Raw genomic sequence first — 18,659 nt, 5'->3', positions numbered from 1 at the left:
ATAAATATATTCAATACATAAAACTTATTATTATAAATATTTATATTTTTTTTATTAATAAGACGAAATATTTATTACTCCATTTATTTTTATAACAAATTAATTTTTACTTACTTTTTTCACGTGTTGTAATAATTTTATTTAAATGAGCGCTTTAATAAACAGCTAGCGCCATCTGTTGGATAAGACTACTAGTAACTTTGGTATGGTTAATATACCATTGTATATTCTTCCCGCGTGTCGCTAGTTTCAATAGTCAACAATGAATAAAACTGAAAACTTTGAATCTAATCTAAAAGAATGCTCAATAAGTATTTTACTACATTCAGTTTAAAGTTTTTTAAATTTTATTCAAAAAGACCACCAAGGGGGAGTTTTTTAAATTTGTCAACTTAAAATTTATCTTCATAAATATTTCATGTAAAAGTTTTCCCCCAAGAATAATGACCATATTACTTATTCAATTATACAATTTTCTACTTGTCAGTTTACCTAAAAACTATTGTATACAAACACAAACGTGTTTCTTTCAACGAAAGACTAAATTTCGATGAATTTAAGGAGAAGAATAAGTAATTAAATTAACATGAAAATACTTTATTTAGTTTAAGTACAAAATATATTATAAATAACATCTTATTCAAATACATTGTTTGCTATTTTGAATAAATGTATATATGTAATTAAATCTTTAGCATCACAACGCTTTGCAAATTTCAAAAAATCATTAGCATTTTCCAACGTCAAGTAATTCTCGCTGAGTGACTTTTCGCACATTCGCTTTAAGATTTCCAGCTTGAACCGATTAGCAACCTCCAGCAACCCCAAAGCGGAATCCTCAAAGTCAACAATCTCGCCCAGGTAAATAAACTGTAAAACTTTTCTAATCTCTTCGTGACTTATGTCAGTAACAGCTGCAACACTCTTCTTTCCATTCGGTTGCTCACGAACTTTAGCGAACAATTCTGGACAGCGATTCTTCAAAATGTAGCTATGAACCGGGTACCCCATTTTCTGGACCACTATCAACACGTCACTGTTTTTTCCTCGGTTAAAATACAACTTCTGGTAATAACTGGGCACTTTATTTTGATCCAGCTCGATTGGGTAATCAGCTGGAAATGGATCGTTGTCAAAATAAACCTGAAGCTCGACACGCAGCACCAGAGTGTCTCCTTCAATTTGTTTTTTTTCTAAAATCTCTTTGAAAGTCTTTTCACTTAAAAAATACATCACAGACTCACAAGACTTTTCGTCATACTCGCCACTAGCTCGTCCCATGAATTTAAGCCTCTTGGTGTCACATGTCATGTAAACACTGTGCGTAGCCCTGACACTTCCATCTTCAAATCCAGATTGACACTCGACAGTAATCCAAGAATCTTCATTATCAAATTCCAGTTTTAAGCACCACTTGTCTTCAATCATAGACCCAGATGACAAAATAAAATATTCACTGGACTTTCTTTCATTATTCCTGAATAAATACGAACTTATGTTTGTAATCGCCCACTCTTCAGCACATATGCGAGTATTAACTTCTCTTGTTTTTGTCAATCCCATATTTATTTTATTTTATTATATTTTAACAAGTGATTTACATTTAATTTATTCCACTCGTTGATCAAAAACGTGAGTTGCTAAAATGGCCGTTAGAATAGAATAGCGCAGTGCCAAAATGTACTTTTCTTTTGGTAGGGAGTGAAAATTTCCAGTGGAAAATGTAGAAACCCATTTCATTGGTTAATTTATTCCTACTTGAGTGTAAGGCCCTAAATCCTAGTTACATCCGGTTTTATTATACATATCAATATAATTTATTTTGATAAATTTAAATAGGCTTATAGTAATATTAAAGACTTATTAGATGCTTTTATAAATTTTTCAAGTATTTAGTAAATATTTTAGATAATGTCAAGTAGTGAAAAAAAAAAATTAAAATTAAAATTTTTTAGTGCTCTAATATCTGAGTATTTTATTTGTTATCAATAAATTATTTATTTAATTATTTTTTTTTACTATCAACCAAATCAAACTGATAAATTTTAAAATGATATAAAAGAATACTTAAATATGAGTCACTGAATGATTTTTTTCTCTTACAAAACAACAAAATGAATCATCATTGCATTATTTTATTAATCATGACGAATCAATCATTTGGTTTTTTTTTTTTTTTTTTTTTTTTTGTTACATTAATCATCAATTATTAACAATGACAGTATAATATAATTTCTTTGATTATTTTTCAACAAAAGAAATCAAGTATAAAACAAAAGTGTCCTTCACTCGGTCAAACTTATCTTCGGAATTACTAAATTTATCAATAATTCATGCTGGCAGATTTTCTGATTCGTTTCAGTAAACTTTTAATCGTCATTAGTCATTACACGTGTAATTAAAAATTTAGCGTTAAATATGTTTTATATATAATAATAATATTAATAATAATTGCAGTGTACTTTTCGGCGGTTGATTAATCGCGTCTGCGAAAAGGAGGAAAAACAAGTTACAGTACAAACAGCAGATTGTTTAAAGGGTCATCGAACTGGACCTGGAGTTGAACCAATAGCACGTACCGCGGACTCCAAGGACTGAAAGACGTGAATGGAGACCACTTCAGAGCTGAACTCAAGCGGTATGACGCCTCCATATTTAAATTTAACTTTATCCAAAGGATCTTTTCCGGGTAGTTTATTTTTTATTTATTCATTTCTTACTAATTTATTGTTCCATAAATTTTATTTCTCAATAATTCATTGACGTATTTCCTCTCAGTTTCGTAAGTGATTCAGATACACAGATAAAATTATTTCAGCTGATAAAAATAAATCGTACTGATTATAAAACGTTATCAATGTCATATAACTAAGTGTGATGTGCGATAAAAAAAAAAAAAATCATTGTATCAACTATTACCAAATAAAATTTTCTCTTTACTCATACTTTTATTGTACTTTTATAGGACAGGATATTTCCGTGAGAATAAACACTGGCCTCATTATCCAATCCAACTACTACTAACTATATACAGTGTTTACTGTTTATAACTAAACAAACTACATCAGATCGATATCGATATCCAGTTAATGAGTCATCAAATTCTTCTACCCTGCTCTATTGGCCGGTTGTAAAAAATAAATCATCAAATCATAATTAAGTACTTATATTGATGATCATAAAATTAACGCAATTACAAATACAACCGGTACGCGTATGCTAAGTAATGATAGTTTCCAGATGACAGGCCTCGATGATTATTATTTATTGTTAATATCTCCGAGATTTATATACATAAACTTTCACGACGTAACCACTAAAGAATTTTCAGTCGCAAGGTCGAGAAAGGATTGGAACGGAATTCCCATTTGATTTCTATCTAATTTTAAACTGCTTTCTTTCCTTGATTGTTTTTTTTTTCCAACCTAATCCTGACATAAGCATTAAAAAATGATAATGATTTAAATATAAATTATTCTTCTTAATATTTTTCAGCACATGGCATTTTTGTAAATAAATTTTACAAGAAAAAAACATTTAAAAAGTACACATGCGATATTTAAGAGTAATTAATCAATTTGTTTATTCAAAAATTTTTAAAATTGCCGGATGTCTGTTATTTTCGTACCATGAAAAAACAGTAACATTATAACACCGGTATTTTTTAAAAAAATGTTTAAAAATAAAAAATTGATGAGCAAAGAATATTTTATTTGATATTAAAATTTTTCGTTTTGTAGCCTGATTACAATTGCAATAAGTTACTCAAGTCTAACAAATTATTTAAATATTAAAACACGTGTCGAATATTGAGATTGGGTAATAATAATTATCATCGGAAAATAAATAAAATAGTGTAAATTTAAGTAATTGTCACACATTATCTTGTTTTTTGTGCTTAATTGTTACAACTATGATGATACAAAAGTAGAAATACTCTAAAAGCTTACTACAAATGTATAATATTAAACCAGTATAGGAGAATATATGTATATAGAAAAGTCAGGTTTAGTGATTCGTGCATTGGTAGTGACTTGCGCGTCTCTTTCACAACCGTATCCCCTTCATACATGTGCACGGTTTTTAAAAAAGTCTGTGTGAGAGTACGAGGGTACGTAAGTACGAGCTGGTGGGGATTGTATACTCAATTCGCCGTATTTCGGAGCTCGTTCTACTCCCGCTCAGTGTTTAACGTTCAGTTGGCTCCGCGATTGGGCTACGTAAACACTAGACTTTTATATTTTAAAATAATCTATTTGATTAGTTATTAAAAATAATTAATAACTAAATAAATAAATTGGTTTTCCAGGCGGGGAAGCTCCCTCGAGTGCTCGGATTAATATTTCGGAGCGAGGGCCCAGTGGTTATTCTTCGGCAAGTGCCGGTTTGTTTTTTCGGAGTGGAAAAAATATTTTTTGAGCAGAGTCAAGCCTAGAGAAGGATAAAAACAAACCCCGCGAGTGAGATAAAAAGAGAGGGTGTGCGGGCGTGGAAAAAGGAGTAGAGATCACGGAAGGATTCAGGCAAACATGGCCACTACTATTGACGACCGGCAGGAGCTCTTGGAGCAATTTCAAACGGTTAGTTGCTTATTTTGTTTTATTTTATTAAATATTAATTACACTAGCTTGTTTTATTTTAATTAATTTATTAAGATTATTCCGTGTCTTCGAGTGACTACAGTTTTTAGAGAAATAATTACGTAATCTGGGTTTTTTCGAGTATACCTGGGTATACTTGGGTATCGATCGGTGGGTTATCATTTGCCGCGTGGGATACCTGGGCACCTCGTGTTCATGCGGTTTTTTTTCAGTGTAACTTGCCAACCGGCATTCTTAGCTTGTCGCCATCCTTTTGTTACTTTGTCAGCGGATTTTTTAACTCCTAGCCCAAGGATTCCCTTTTTGAGTCTCATTCTCTCTCTCTATTCATAAGCAGTGACTTGACAAATCAATTCTTTACTCCAATTTTTTTATAATAAATTAAACATCTGACAGTTTTTTAGATTTTTTTTTTTTTTATGAAAAATTAGAAGAAAAATCATCCTTATAAATTTTTGATAATAATTTCTAAAAAAAATTTTTTTTAGTACCATGAAATGGAGTAAATTCTTATCTATAAGTTTATAATTAACTCTGAAATTTATATTAAAAATAGTTATTTGTGTCATAGTTGATAAAAAAAACTTTCCCAAATAACTCGATGAAAATATCTAGGCAATGGATGTTATCTATTGTCTTAATAAATAAATTAGATGCAGCACATGTCACTCTCTGACAGTTAAATCAATAAAATAATAATATATTTTTAATTACGCGACACTATTCAAGGTCGCGTGTGGTCTTTACATGCTTATCTATCGATAAACATAATAAGTTAAAATTTAAATATAATTACATACATGTAAGGAAGAAGACCTGGTAGTGTTGCGCGAATGAATAAAACTGTTTATATAAAGAGGGAAAAATTAATGGGATGACTGTTTTTGTGAGTCATCTTGCGTCACTTTTTAACTGAAAAAACAATCATTGTATTGATATATCAAGGAAGTTGTATTACATACTTGGTACTTTATATTTTATTTATTTTTTACTTTAAATATGTTAGAAAAAATTTTCCCAAGTACTTAGCGGCTTTAAAAAAATTTAACGGGCAAGATAATTTTCGAGATAAGGAATGTTAAAAATATAAATTTAAAAAAAGAATTACTTTAGTTATTAACATGTGCGTGAACTCTTGCATGCATTTATGGATTTCTGTCTTCATTAAACCGTTATAATTTATAAAAATTCCTCCAAACCGGAGTAGCATTTTATTTTTAAAAAACAACTTACAAAACAAGTTTCGCGTTAAGAATATTTAACTTTAATGACTATATAGTACATGAAAAAAAATTTAAATAGTCGATTGATTTTAAAAGCTACCTGAACGAGGTAGAAATAAAATTTCCGATGCTGCTTTGAAATTGAAAATAATTTTATTACCTACCGTAGTTTTCACTTAATAACGGTAGAGGAGAGATAACTCGATAAATCTTCAGGAGATATTAAAAAAAAAAAAAAAAAATACAAAATTTTTTATCTTCCAACACTCGAAAGACTTTTAATGAACTGTCGATCAAAGACAATCTTGTTTGTCAAATTACTATCACAACATTTTAGCCCCGATACAGATACCAATCCATAACAGCTTTTAAAAGAACAAAAGAGAATTAAATTTTAAGAGGACAGATAAAATTACGTTCTTCCGGCGTGCTACCGCCGGCATTGTCCTAAAAATCTTCAATTATTCTATTGATCGTATGCAAAAAACAAAATCCCTTCATATTCACCACTTGTTATATATTAAATGGAACTCTGGATGTTTTGCCGAGACCTAGGGTTGTGTCTACTGCAAGGCACAAGGCATTAAGTATTGAAAAAGATGGCCAGTTCACCCCACGCACACCAGACACGTATTTATGCGCCGCAAGTGTATGCACACCCCATAAAATATATATCATATACATATATGCATTGGTTCTCAGTTAGGGTGATAAACCCGACAGATATCTGGGCTTTGTTGCTAGGGTAACGCCTCGATTCTTAGTCCTTAGCCCTTGCCATATTTTTTTAATTAATATCTGTCTTTTCAAATCAATACCTTTTGTCAATTGTGAATAAAAAAAAAAAAAAAAATTACTGTAATAATTAAAAAATTACAAAGTGTTATTAGGGTTTTGTTCGCCTCGTAAAATAGCGAGGGTGTCTGCTGGAAAATGATTTTATTTCACACATCATATATGATTGATCATCTTAATATTTTCCTCCAGGCGATTGTTTTTATTTAGAAATCCTCCGGAAATTCCTCACCGCAATATCCTGGTTTTGAATTTCTTTTCGCAATATCCATACACCTTGTGTCAGTATTTGTGATACGCTTATAATTATTAACTCTTTGTCATTAATAAACAAATTCCACGTCATTTAATACTCAAACAATTGCATTATATTTACCGAGACAAATTAGCCTTGAATGTTTTTAATTATAAAATCCACTGTCTGCGCGTATTTTTATTAAAATTTTAATACTCCAACAATTACCAGCTACTTGTTTAAAAGTTAGCGTTTTATTTTTTTTTTTTTTTTTTTTGTCATTGTGTGGATGCATTTGTTACGCAAGAACAATTATTTATAAATAATGCCGTATGAGGATGCAATAGTACAGTTCGCTACACCTTTTTTCGCCATACTATACTTTACTTAAATAATAATAATAATATATATATAAATAAAGCGCGCATATATATTTACAAACTAGTGTCTAGGCTTGAGAAATAATCCAACCCATTGTTTGCCGTAAAATCACCGGTCTCAACTCTCAACTCGGATTTTTTTGCTCTCGCTGCAAAAAGTAAAGACTAAAATAGTTCACCTTTCATCTTTTGATCTTTAGTTCCTTTTAAATATTAAGAGTAATACTAAAAGTCTTATTGACCTGAAAAGACTCTACTCGCATTTGAATAAAAGCCTGCTCGCTACTCAGAAAATAATTTTTTATTTTTTATGCTTTGTCATAAACATAATCCTAGTTAATAATTTATAAATTAAAAATTATTAAAATAATTTTAAAATGAAATAATAAATTTTTTAACATGTCCTAGATATCATGACGAATGTAAATATGACACTTATATTTATTCATTTAAAATAACACGTGGGCTCACAAGGTTTTGACCTTGGGGGCATGTAAATTAACGCTTACACATTTTTTATTCGAACAACCTTTTTTTATTCTATTTCTAAAAGTAAAAGTCTTTAGCTCTAGCCGATAATTATTTTATCTTAATAAAAATTGTAAAAAATTATCTCAGCTGTATAATTATAAAATAATAGATTAGCTCGCTATTTAATTGACTCATAAAATTTTACAAGTATGTAGAAAAAAAAAAGTTTAATTAATTATGATAAAGAATAAGTTATTAAATGAAATATTTAATAGAAGTAACTGTACAAAGGCTATTTAATGACAAGTATGACTCTAGTTTTTAACAAGAAAATTGCGTGTTCAACTTCCTTATCACATTGTATATTATTTAGCTCTAAAAATACTTAAATGCTTCATAAAAGAAAAACTTCAATTATTTCAAACTTAAAGAAATTATTTTTTATATGAAAAATCCGGTGAGTTGAAACGAAATGAATATTTTTCTATCAATAACTTTTTCAATGGATTTGGCAGACTCACAAGCACACAGTTCAATTATTTTAACTTGAATATACTTGTTCAACCGTAAAAATAAATTCTGAAAGCAACAATTTACTCCATTGAAGATTGTTGAGTCAAATGTTGGGAGAAATTTATTTAAAAAAGAAAAATTATACTCTTACTGTAATACAACATAACTTCAACTCCACAAATTGACCGTCTGCATTAATTTCACGCTCTTAAATTTCAAGTAATTTTTAACTTTTCTTACCATTTTCTCACACTTTTATTCATATATTTTTTATTTCATTCAGAGTTAGTCTTATGTCATCCCAACGATGACCGTCTAATCGAATTACGCGTAAAAAAAGCTAACCCGCAGTAGCAGACTTTGATTTATATTCCACCGCCGTACGTTGCATATGTGTCAAGTAAAGATGTAGATAACTAATTATTCTAACAAAACGTACTTGCAGTGACTAAACCTAGATATACATACTGATTACTGACATATTGCATTGTGTATAATTGTTGAAAGCAATAACTTATGGTATGATACTGTCAAAAATGAGTCACCCAATATTGATTGTAAGCAATCTTCCTTCTGACTCATGCATGCGATCCTTGATTATTCTCTATCAGTTAAATAAATAACTGTTTACTTATTTACCATAAATACCTTCTTTTAAAATCATAAACCTAAGACATAAATTATAAACAATGTCACACGTGTGTTTACTTATTAGACCCCCGGCGCGAACGTCGCGTTGGCACGTGACCCTTTTTATACAAGTTAAATCTTCATTTTACCATCTATTTTTATTTTTAAAAATATGAATCATTTTTAAAAATTATTTTAAGTATTGTAATTAAAAAATAAAATATCCATTGCGAGCTTTTAGTAATTTCAATTAAAATTATCTTCATTGTACTTAGTGTCCATTATCAATAATTAAATCCACACGCGCACTTAGGGCAATTTCAAATCAAATAACAATAATGATGTTTTAAGAGGATTAATTTGCAGAAGTGCATAAAAATAAAGCGAAATATATCAATGAAAATAAGACGCTTTTTATTCACATGAACTATAGAGTTGTGGAGTTATATTATTAACTCACACCTTGACTAGTCTTTTACTTTCAACGTCTACATCTGCACTTATCCAAGTTTGTAAATGTGGATAAATATTACGGAAGCTAATTCTCAGGCCTAAGGGCGGCCAATCCTTTGTCTTAGGATCCCACGATGAGCATATTACCCATGTATGTACTTATAATTAATCCTTATAAACCTCCAGCGTTAAAATAGAGTTCAATGAACCGAAATTTTTATTTATACCGTATGCAAACGGGTTTGTTTGTAATTTTTTTAAAGAGCCAAATTCTATCTTTTAATTTCTAAAAAAAAAAATAAAAAACTAATCAACTGTTTGGCCTAAAAACCTTGTAGGGAATGCAAAAACACCTGAATTGGTTTATAACAATCGTCAAAAATAAATTTTTTGATTAAAAAAATTTCCTATTAGAAAATAAAATTAAAAAATAGAAAGTGATGATATCTTTGAAATTCTTTCTACCAGGTGGTGAGTGTATCGTATCGTACGGCAGATACTCGGTTAGAATACCAACATACTTTGCGGAAGAATAAATATACATAGAGATGGGCTGGATGAGCGTGTGGGTGAACGATAGTGGATAGTGGATAGTGGGTGCAAACGGGTACATCCACATCCATATAACCAAACCACAACCAGATGCATACATACATGCCCATATACTCTCATACATATATGTAATGCTCATATAATGTACAAGAGCAGAGTATAGTGGTTTGTACATAACATTCCACACTAAAGATTCTTTGTCGTTGATTCTCGGTCTTGTTTGTCGTTGTCTGCTTTTATTTTTCCCCAGTCCAACGTGACTGGTTTCCCCTTGAACTCTGATTAAAGATACACCGTGTCCTAAAACTATATATAATCCTATCCACGACTCTAAATCCTAGATATAGTCCAGGTTACTTATTATATTACAAAATTAATCCTGCGCTCACCAATATATACAACAGTAATAATTTTAAAAAAAATTCCTCTGCATTAATGTACATATGCATATTTTGTATTACAATTTACGTAAGAGGTTTAACATCGTAATCTTGCGGTAGAGTTACGTTAAAATAGGTCATAAATAGGATTTATGAAACACTTGAGTAAGATTATATGTGAGAAAAATAATAAAATAGGCTAATTAAATGAATTAATAATCTCACTTATTACTATGACTAGAGATGATAACGTTTCTTATGTTTCTTTGTTTGATCTTTGTTCACAAACATTTTAATATAGTAGATAATAAATTAAGTGTTTGAACATTAACATGTCATCTAATATAACTTTAATCTCTCTCTTCTCCATTCTAATTGGATAACCATAATTATTTTTTAATCGACAGAAGAACTCATCGGAAACGGAGAGTGATAGGCCGAAAATAGTCTCTGATAATGATATTAAAGAATAAAAAAAATGATTATATTTTATTCGCGTGATTGCGACAACGCGTGGGTAATATGAATCACGGGATATATCAGTCACTGAGTCACGTTAATATTTTTCCGGTTTTAAAAGTTTAACCAGTTATTACCGAGTGTGTTGCCTGAAAAATGAATGTTTACGTTTGTTGTGATGTCCCATTGTAGACTGGATGGATGGCTGGCTGGCTGGCTGGCTGGATATACTTATAAATATTAAGGTTGTGCGGGTCAGTGACCTCCGTAGTTGTTGTCCCACGAGACATGTTAGGTTTTGAGCTTGATACCAATCCAAGTGGATACGAGCTACAAATGGGTGACAGCCTCGCAAAGGGCGGACTGACGGCAATGATCCGCAAAACGTGGGCTGGTTATTGCAATTAGCCCGACAACTGACAACAGCCAACAGGTTTTTACGTTTGTTCCATAACACCAAGACCACTCAACAATTTAGAGCTTCTAGGAATCTGCTACTGGATTTATATTAATTTACAGTAACAATTATACCGCTCCCTTTTATCGTTTTTTCGTTTTTAATTTCATTAATATATCAACTTTCAGGCCTGAACGTGTAATTAAACGGTGCTATTAGTTGACTTGATTGAATAGTAATTATAATGGTGTCAGGTTTAATATTATATATCACAAAGTTTATATAGACATAATAAATTTGTTAAACATAAAAAGTATTAAATATGATTATTATAATTAAATAACTGATGATGCGTAATTTAAGTAGACGGTATTAACTGAGATTATTACACTGTGAAACAAGTTGCAGCTGCAGCATCAACCTCTTGATATATACTCGGTATGAGTACCCTGGTTTAAAATTATAACTTTCAACTCTCGACATGTGTTTTCATTGATAAAATCATTTTTTAAGTTTTTTAACATATTTTTATAATTAAAAACACTCATTTTCTAACGATATAGTTGACCTAAAAATTATTCATAATCTAAAATTAGAATAATTTAAAACATTTATTTATTATTAAGAAAAATTTATTTTGCTCTCTTATAATTAATATACAAAGACAAAGGATAAGTAGTGTTGGTAATGAATAATTTACACTAAGAAAGAGAAAACTTGTATAGTAACAATAATTGCATGTGTTTAGTTCAAGGCCGTCAATTGTCATCCGATATACAAATGTCCTCGACCTGGGATAGGAGCTTAACTTTTATATTTTATTCTTATTGTTATTATCATTATAACAATATATATATATATATATATAAATCCACTCACACATTATAGCAGTAGTATTTGTACGTGAGAGTCAAAACGTGATGTAGAATGTAGTCAGTGCCGATAATACTAGCTAGTATTGTATACGAGTACACGCTGCGAAGCTACAAGTACTCACTTTAAATCCTTTTTATAATTTAAAGCCTGCATTATAAATACGTTCCCTGAAGTCAATAATTTATATTTTTAATTCGAATAATTCATCCGAAAATTTGCGATAACTTTTGCGTCCAAATCAACTAAAATAAGTACAAAATTATTTAAACAGTTATAAAAAAAAAAAAAAAAAAAAGAATATAATATAAAATAATGAGAATGAGAATGAGGAAAAATTTTAATAGTAATTCTTTAGTTGTAATAATTCAAAATGATAAAAGACATAAATCTACGAATGCCTAGCATTCCACGGTGTCAGTCTCAGTCATCAAGTAACCATAACGGTGACGACATGGGTTACTAACCAGCCCGGCTATTACCGAGTTTGCTGGAATAAATAAAATATATTCTATCCTCGAGTAAAGACCTTTTCATTTTATCATCATCATCATTATTATTATTTTAATAAAACTCTGCGCCGATTTGTCCTTCGGTGTTATTGTTATTGCACTTGATCTCTGCTCTTTCCTCGGTAATGTTAATATAAAGACTTCAACAGATTTTTTGCATCCATCGTTTCATGGAACAAAACAAAACTAAACTGTATCCGTGGAAATTAGCTCAAGTATTGTTTTCCATTTACGCGACGCTTTTTTGCGCCATTAAATAATATAAATGCTGAACAACTAACAAATAAACAAGCTTTGATTTAATTTAATTTTTTAAAAAGTCTAGACTTTGGTGTTTTTATAAAATAAAATGTAACAGGAAGGAAGCCTAGCCTGGCAGACGGATATTGGGATAAATTCAAATTTAGTTTCCAGGTGATGAAAAAAAAAAAAAAAAAAAAAAATAATAATAAATAGGTAGTTATTTCCTGACCCGCACCGGTACCGGGGATTTAATCCTTCACCCAATTACGCGCTTATTTAAAGTAATTACTATAAACCACAAGCCGTAAGCGTTATTGATGATCGATTAGATAAAACTCGCACAAAATTCCGCGAATGTATACTTTTTTTTAATCCGATCTGATAACGATAAGCATCGCGAGTCTCATTGATCTGTCGGAGTTGATACCGTCTTTATTGCAGAGCTATTTAACCAAATAAAAGTTTATTTTGCTTTAAATATTTTTAGTTGTTGATAAAATAATAGAGAAAAAATGGAGATGCTAAAAATGAAAAAGTGGAACGTTATAGATGAATACTTGAAAGATTTTCCCAGTTTTTTTAAATTAGTTGGTTTATTATTATTCTATCAAGTACATAAAGATTGCCATAATTTATATTAATGATTTGAATTTTTGCTTTCAGATTGACGAGAATGGCGACGGATTCATCGACGTAAAGGAGCTGAGGAGCGCGCTGGACATTTGCGGGTTCAAGATGCCGGGGTACAAAGTGAGGCAGATGATAGAGGAGTACGATGACAAGCAGCAGTTCCAGCACAAAGGCCGGCTTTCCTTCGACGAGTTTGAGAAGCTCTGCAAGGAACTGAAGGCCAACGAGCTCGGCTCTACCTTTAAGCAAGTGGTCTCCAAGAAGGAGAATCTCGAGACGCTCGGCGGTATTTCCGAGGCATCCAGCGAGGGTACCACTCACTCAGTTAGGCTCGAGGAACAATTAGCCTTCAGCGACTGGATTAATACCAACCTGGGCAGCGATCCAGATCTCAAACACTTGTTGCCGATCGATCCAGAGGGACGGCTTCTCTATGACAAAGTCAAGGATGGAATTTTGCTCTGGTAATTATTTTATTTCCACATTAATTATCATTTTTTAATTGTTTTTTTATTGATTTTTTATTTACTTTTTCAGTAAAATAATAAATCACTCGTGTCCGGATACCATCGACGAGCGAACGATAAATAAAGAGAAATTAACACTGTACAGAAAGCACGAGAACTTGACTTTGGCGTTGTCATCAGCTCAGTCAATAGGTTGTAACATAGTAAACATCGACGCGCATGATTTAACAGCCGGAAGAAATCACCTGGTGTTGGGACTGCTTTGGCAAATAATCCGGATCGGTTTGTTCAATCAAATAACCCTTGAAAATTGCCCTGGACTGGCGACGCTGCTCCAGCACGGCGAGAAAATAGAGGATCTCTTGAAATTATCACCCGAGGCAATCCTACTGCGCTGGGTTAACCATCACCTGGAGAACGCCGGGGTGGCTCGTCGTTGCAACAACTTCCAATCAGACATCACCGACTCTGAGGTCTACACTTATTTGATAAAGCAAATTGCACCGAGCGGGACCGGAGTTACTCTCGAAGCGCTAATGGAGCCTAATCACGTCACAAGAGCCGAGATAATGCTCCAGCAAGCCGCCAAGCTCGGCTGCAGAAGCTTCGTCACTCCCAACGACGTCGTCAACGGCATTTACAAATTAAATTTGGCGTTTGTCGCTAATATGTTCAACAATTATCCGGGACTCGACAAGCCCGCGGAGAATATCGAGGACCTCGGTTCTCTGGAGGAGACCCGCGAGGAAAAAACCTACAGAAACTGGATGAATTCAATGGGAGTCTCGCCTCACGTTAATTGGCTCTACTCTGATCTCGCAGATGGGCTCGTTATCTTCCAGCTCTATGATATTATCAAACCCGGTACTGTTAATTGGCCGAAGGTTCATACTAAATTCAGCAAACTAAGAAAGTTTATGGAGAAACTGGAAAATTGCAACTACGCCGTGGACTTGGGAAAGAAAATGAACTTTTCTTTGGTAGGAATCGCTGGTCAGGATATCAATGACGGTAACGCTACGCTTACTCTTGCCTTGATTTGGCAGCTCATGAGAAGCTACACTCTCTCTGTTTTGTCGGGTCTTGTTGGAAATTCCGGAAAAACTGTCGAGAAAGAAATCGTACAGTGGGTTAATTCTAAACTTCAGGCTGCGGGTAAAACCAGCAGCATCAAGAGTTTCCAGGATGACGCTATCTCGACTGGGAGACCTGTTCTCGATCTTATTGACGCTATCAAGCCTGGTATTGTCAACTATGACTTGGTAAAAACCAGCGAAACTGAAGAGGTAATTTTTTTATTAATTTTAATTCATACTTTTTATTTTATATATTTTAATAATACTTTATACAAATTTCAGGATAATTTGGATAATGCCAAGTACGCTATTTCATTAGCAAGAAAATGCGGAGCGAGGGTTTATGCTTTGCCGGAAGATATAACAGAAGTTAAACAGAAAATGGTAATGACAGTATTTGCTTGTCTAATGGCCACTGATTACGTTCCAAACATGGATTCCAAGCAAAATAACGTCACGCAAAATAATGTTAATAATGTAAACAACGTTAACAACACCAATAACGTCAATAATGTCAATGGACAATCATAGATTTATAAATTTATTAATTATTATAATTTTATTTTTAATTTTATTTTATATAAAAAGTCTTTTTTTTTTTGTACGTAATTATATATTGTATGATTAATGCATTGTATATATTTCTACTTGATCGATTAGATAAATAATTCAATCACGGGAATCAAATGTTTTTTGTTTGACTGATTTTCTGGGAGTAGTTCAAATTTATAACTTTCTTATTTTTTTTTTTTTTTTTTTTTTTTTTTTTTGCACTAAATTAAATCAAAATTGTATATGGCATTCCAATAATAATAATTTATATTATTATTATAGTAATAGTTACAATTTTATTGAAAAAAAAAAAATAAGAAAATTTTACTAGTTTAATTGTATAATTTTATTGTTATGAAATTAATGCGCACAATAATGTGTAATCGACGTGCCATTAATACGTACGGAAATGTCGATAGAATAATATTAATTTTACGATTTATTTATATATTATTTCCCTTTGTACTTATATAATTACTAGGTAGTATTGATAAAGTCTTTGAATAAATAAAATAAGCGATTATTAAATAATAATTAATCGGATACTAAGATTAAAAGGTTAACGAAATTATTGCTTCGTATTTAAAAAATAAAAAAACATACATTTATATATTAGATAATAAAATATTATATCAGCGTCTTAAAAGTTTTAAATCTTTGTAAAATTTATACGTAAACTTTTAAAAATTTATTTATACATTTATATTATAAATAAATTGCTAAATACGAGTAACTTTATCCCTAAAGGGGCGATTGCAATTTTTTATCACTCGAATACGAGTTTTTAAAGACTAATCAGTGATTTCATTTTTTATAAAATCATTTATTAGATTGAGAGTGTACATGGTTTATATTATGTAATCATTATTTAAATAAATTCAATCTTACAGCTAAAAAAAGTCTTTATTATTCATGCACTTGTAGTTTGAGTATAGTAATTTAAAAAAATTAATTATTAATTTACAATTGGTGGATCATTCGCAAATATTGTAGCAGAATGAGATGAAGTAATTCGTTTGAATTCATCAGTCGCTGGTTCAATGGACTCCAAATACAGATTAATATGTTCATGACTATCACCCAGTTTTCCATCATTATTTTTAACCATATTAGAATTATACTTCATTGTCCCAATATTTTGGCTGTGAGACTGGAAGCCATGAGGCGCTACGATAAACGTGGTGACTGAAGATTGCTGAAATATCCAAATTACAATTATCTATATTATTTAAGAAATGTCCTTGCATCTTGTGAACTATTGAAATTTTTAAATATATAAGCTCACCCTGACATTACACTCATCAAGACCTTTCATTTGAGTACCCACATCAATTTTTTATATATTTTATATATTTATATATATTATATATATGAATATATGAAAAATATATGAAAAATGCATGTGGGTATTCAAATGAAAGCTCTTGATGAGTGTAACATCGGGATGAGCTTATATCTTCAAAAACGTCAATATTTAAGAAAGTACAGTGCAATTTAACAAAAGTAATTGTTTAATAAAGCAAAATTTCATTTATTTATAATTCACAAGTCATGGCAGTCACATAGTGACTGCAAGGTTTCTAGTAAACTATTAAAAAAAATTAAAATAAAATTTATTACCATTGTAATATTCAAAATAGCAGGTATAAGTCGATTATGAACTTCTCCAAAAATAGTAGGACTTATCTTGGTACATTTTTTGACATCTCTTATCTTATCCATGGCAATCATCGGGCTCTTATCTCCGTAAGCAAACGTCTCAATATGCAATTTGTCCCCACACTTACTGTCCCAGCGCATGCCTTTGAACTTTATCTGTTTGGATACTTCGAAGGTGGTCTCGCACTTTCCAATAAGGGACTTTTCCGGAGCGACGACTTCGACGAACGCGAATCTCTCTCCTCCCTTGTCAAATTTGTCAAACCCGAAATCCAAATGGCTGGCAATCATCCGAAAGATATTGAGCTGTACGCCCTCAATCGAAATCGGGACCTTCAACTCCTTAATCCCGCGTTTCTCGTAAATAATCTCAAACTTGTGACCAATAAGCTTGGCCACCAGCTTCTGGGAGTCTTCATCACTGTTTAAAATCTTGGTGCCTTCCTCATCTACGTTGTAGTTTATTTTCTCGGCCTCATGGACGTAGCACTGCAGCGCGTCGGTAAATTCCTCAGCTTTTGTTGAAAAAGGTCGGCATTTTACAGTCATTGTTGCGTTTACACGTAATTTCATCTCTGGAAGTTCCTTTTTAATTCCCAAATTTACTCCGAATTTAAATAAATACTCCGGTCCAAACTTCCATAGCTCCGGCGACTCCTCTCGACACGTCTCTAACCCAATCAACCCAACTGTAATTTTTTTTTTTTTATAGTTTTTAATTAATTAATATACTTTTTAAAATGAAGTAATGATAATTTGAAATACTCACTGACAAATGGTATCAAACTGAGTGTCTTCATCCCGTAACGTTAGCTAAGATTCTGTAGCGGCAACAAAATAACCGATTGAAGTTACTTACGTTGGCTTTTATATTAATTCTGACTTGATGGGTATTATATTAATATAAATTGCGAAATTGCACTGTACTTAAAAAGCACTCGGCTCATCGGATTGACATTCATCACCCGTTTAATTGGATAATCGTTTTGATTATTATATTATAGATTAGAAAATTACATTCACTAAATTCTAAATAAATATTATAATTTTTGTATTTTATAAATTTTTAAATTAAACCAATCAATACTTTAAGCTCTAAAAAAAAAAAAATTAATGTAACATATATTTAATAATTTTACAACAAATAAATTATTAAAAAAAAATTGACATGTAGAAATTTAAAAAAATAATTTTTTTGTTAAATAAAATTGTCAAGTGACTGCTAACTTAAATTTCATAGAAATAAATACAGTATAATAAAGCTCGACAAATGCATAAAGTTAACGCTGACTTCTTATTCTGGCTATTGAATTTACTTTGAGATACAAATAAGACAGCGCACATGTTATTGTGTGGAGAATTTAGTTTCCGCTAGAAAAAAATAAAATATTAAAAATAAAATGAAATAAAAATAGTATAATAAAAATATATATTTACCATTTATGATGAATAATCCAACCGATTAATGGACAAATCGGAAAACTGAACAACACGTAGCATACAATGAAAATAAAACTGAGAATAATGAATACGAAAAAGTACTGACAGTATTTTTTGA

At 31.1% G+C, this 18,659-nt stretch overlaps 3 protein-coding genes and 1 long non-coding RNA gene across 6 annotated transcripts; 2 read left to right on the top strand and 2 right to left on the bottom strand.

The window, feature by feature from the left end:
• Nucleotides 1-396: 396 nt before the first annotated feature.
• On the bottom strand, nucleotides 397-1,694 carry LOC123268973 (protein roadkill-like). Its single transcript, XM_044734440.1, has 2 exons — nucleotides 696-1,694; nucleotides 397-606 (listed from the first exon to the last, which is right to left on the bottom strand). The coding sequence occupies exons 1-2, from the start codon at nucleotides 1,561-1,563 to the stop codon at nucleotides 602-604; spliced, it is 873 nt and encodes a 290-aa protein (XP_044590375.1). The 5' UTR covers nucleotides 1,564-1,694; the 3' UTR covers nucleotides 397-601.
• Nucleotides 1,695-1,862: 168 nt separating this feature from the next.
• Nucleotides 1,863-3,445, top strand: LOC123268975. The gene is made up of 3 exons (XR_006510336.1): nucleotides 1,863-1,895; nucleotides 2,458-2,638; nucleotides 2,966-3,445. It is a non-coding gene; the product is annotated as an uncharacterized LOC123268975 (long non-coding RNA).
• A 729-nt stretch (nucleotides 3,446-4,174) lies between these two features.
• On the top strand, nucleotides 4,175-15,459 carry LOC123268434 (plastin-2). Of its 3 annotated transcripts, none has more exons than XM_044733480.1 (4): nucleotides 4,175-4,580; nucleotides 13,381-13,811; nucleotides 13,885-15,100; nucleotides 15,173-15,459. In XM_044733480.1, exons 1-4 carry the CDS (start codon nucleotides 4,530-4,532, stop codon nucleotides 15,419-15,421), a joined length of 1,947 nt encoding a protein of 648 aa, XP_044589415.1. In that variant the 5' UTR covers nucleotides 4,175-4,529; the 3' UTR covers nucleotides 15,422-15,459. The 3 variants fall into 3 exon arrangements, with proteins under 3 accessions (XP_044589415.1, XP_044589416.1, XP_044589414.1); XM_044733481.1 differs by lacking the exon at nucleotides 4,175-4,580 and adding an exon at nucleotides 12,002-12,078; XM_044733479.1 differs by lacking the exon at nucleotides 4,175-4,580 and adding an exon at nucleotides 13,190-13,304.
• A 785-nt stretch (nucleotides 15,460-16,244) lies between these two features.
• Nucleotides 16,245-18,115, bottom strand: LOC123268435. Its single transcript, XM_044733482.1, has 3 exons — nucleotides 17,871-18,115; nucleotides 17,063-17,790; nucleotides 16,245-16,637 (listed from the first exon to the last, which is right to left on the bottom strand). The coding sequence occupies exons 1-3, from the start codon at nucleotides 17,899-17,901 to the stop codon at nucleotides 16,398-16,400; spliced, it is 999 nt and encodes a 332-aa protein (XP_044589417.1). The 5' UTR covers nucleotides 17,902-18,115; the 3' UTR covers nucleotides 16,245-16,397.
• Nucleotides 18,116-18,659: the final 544 nt, after the last annotated feature.

This window comes from Cotesia glomerata, linkage group LG7 (assembly GCF_020080835.1).
Source record: "Cotesia glomerata isolate CgM1 linkage group LG7, MPM_Cglom_v2.3, whole genome shotgun sequence".
Taxonomy (NCBI): domain Eukaryota; kingdom Metazoa; phylum Arthropoda; class Insecta; order Hymenoptera; family Braconidae; genus Cotesia; species Cotesia glomerata.
Note: the sequence above shows the minus strand (reverse complement) of the source record. Positions and strands in the feature narration are given on the sequence as shown.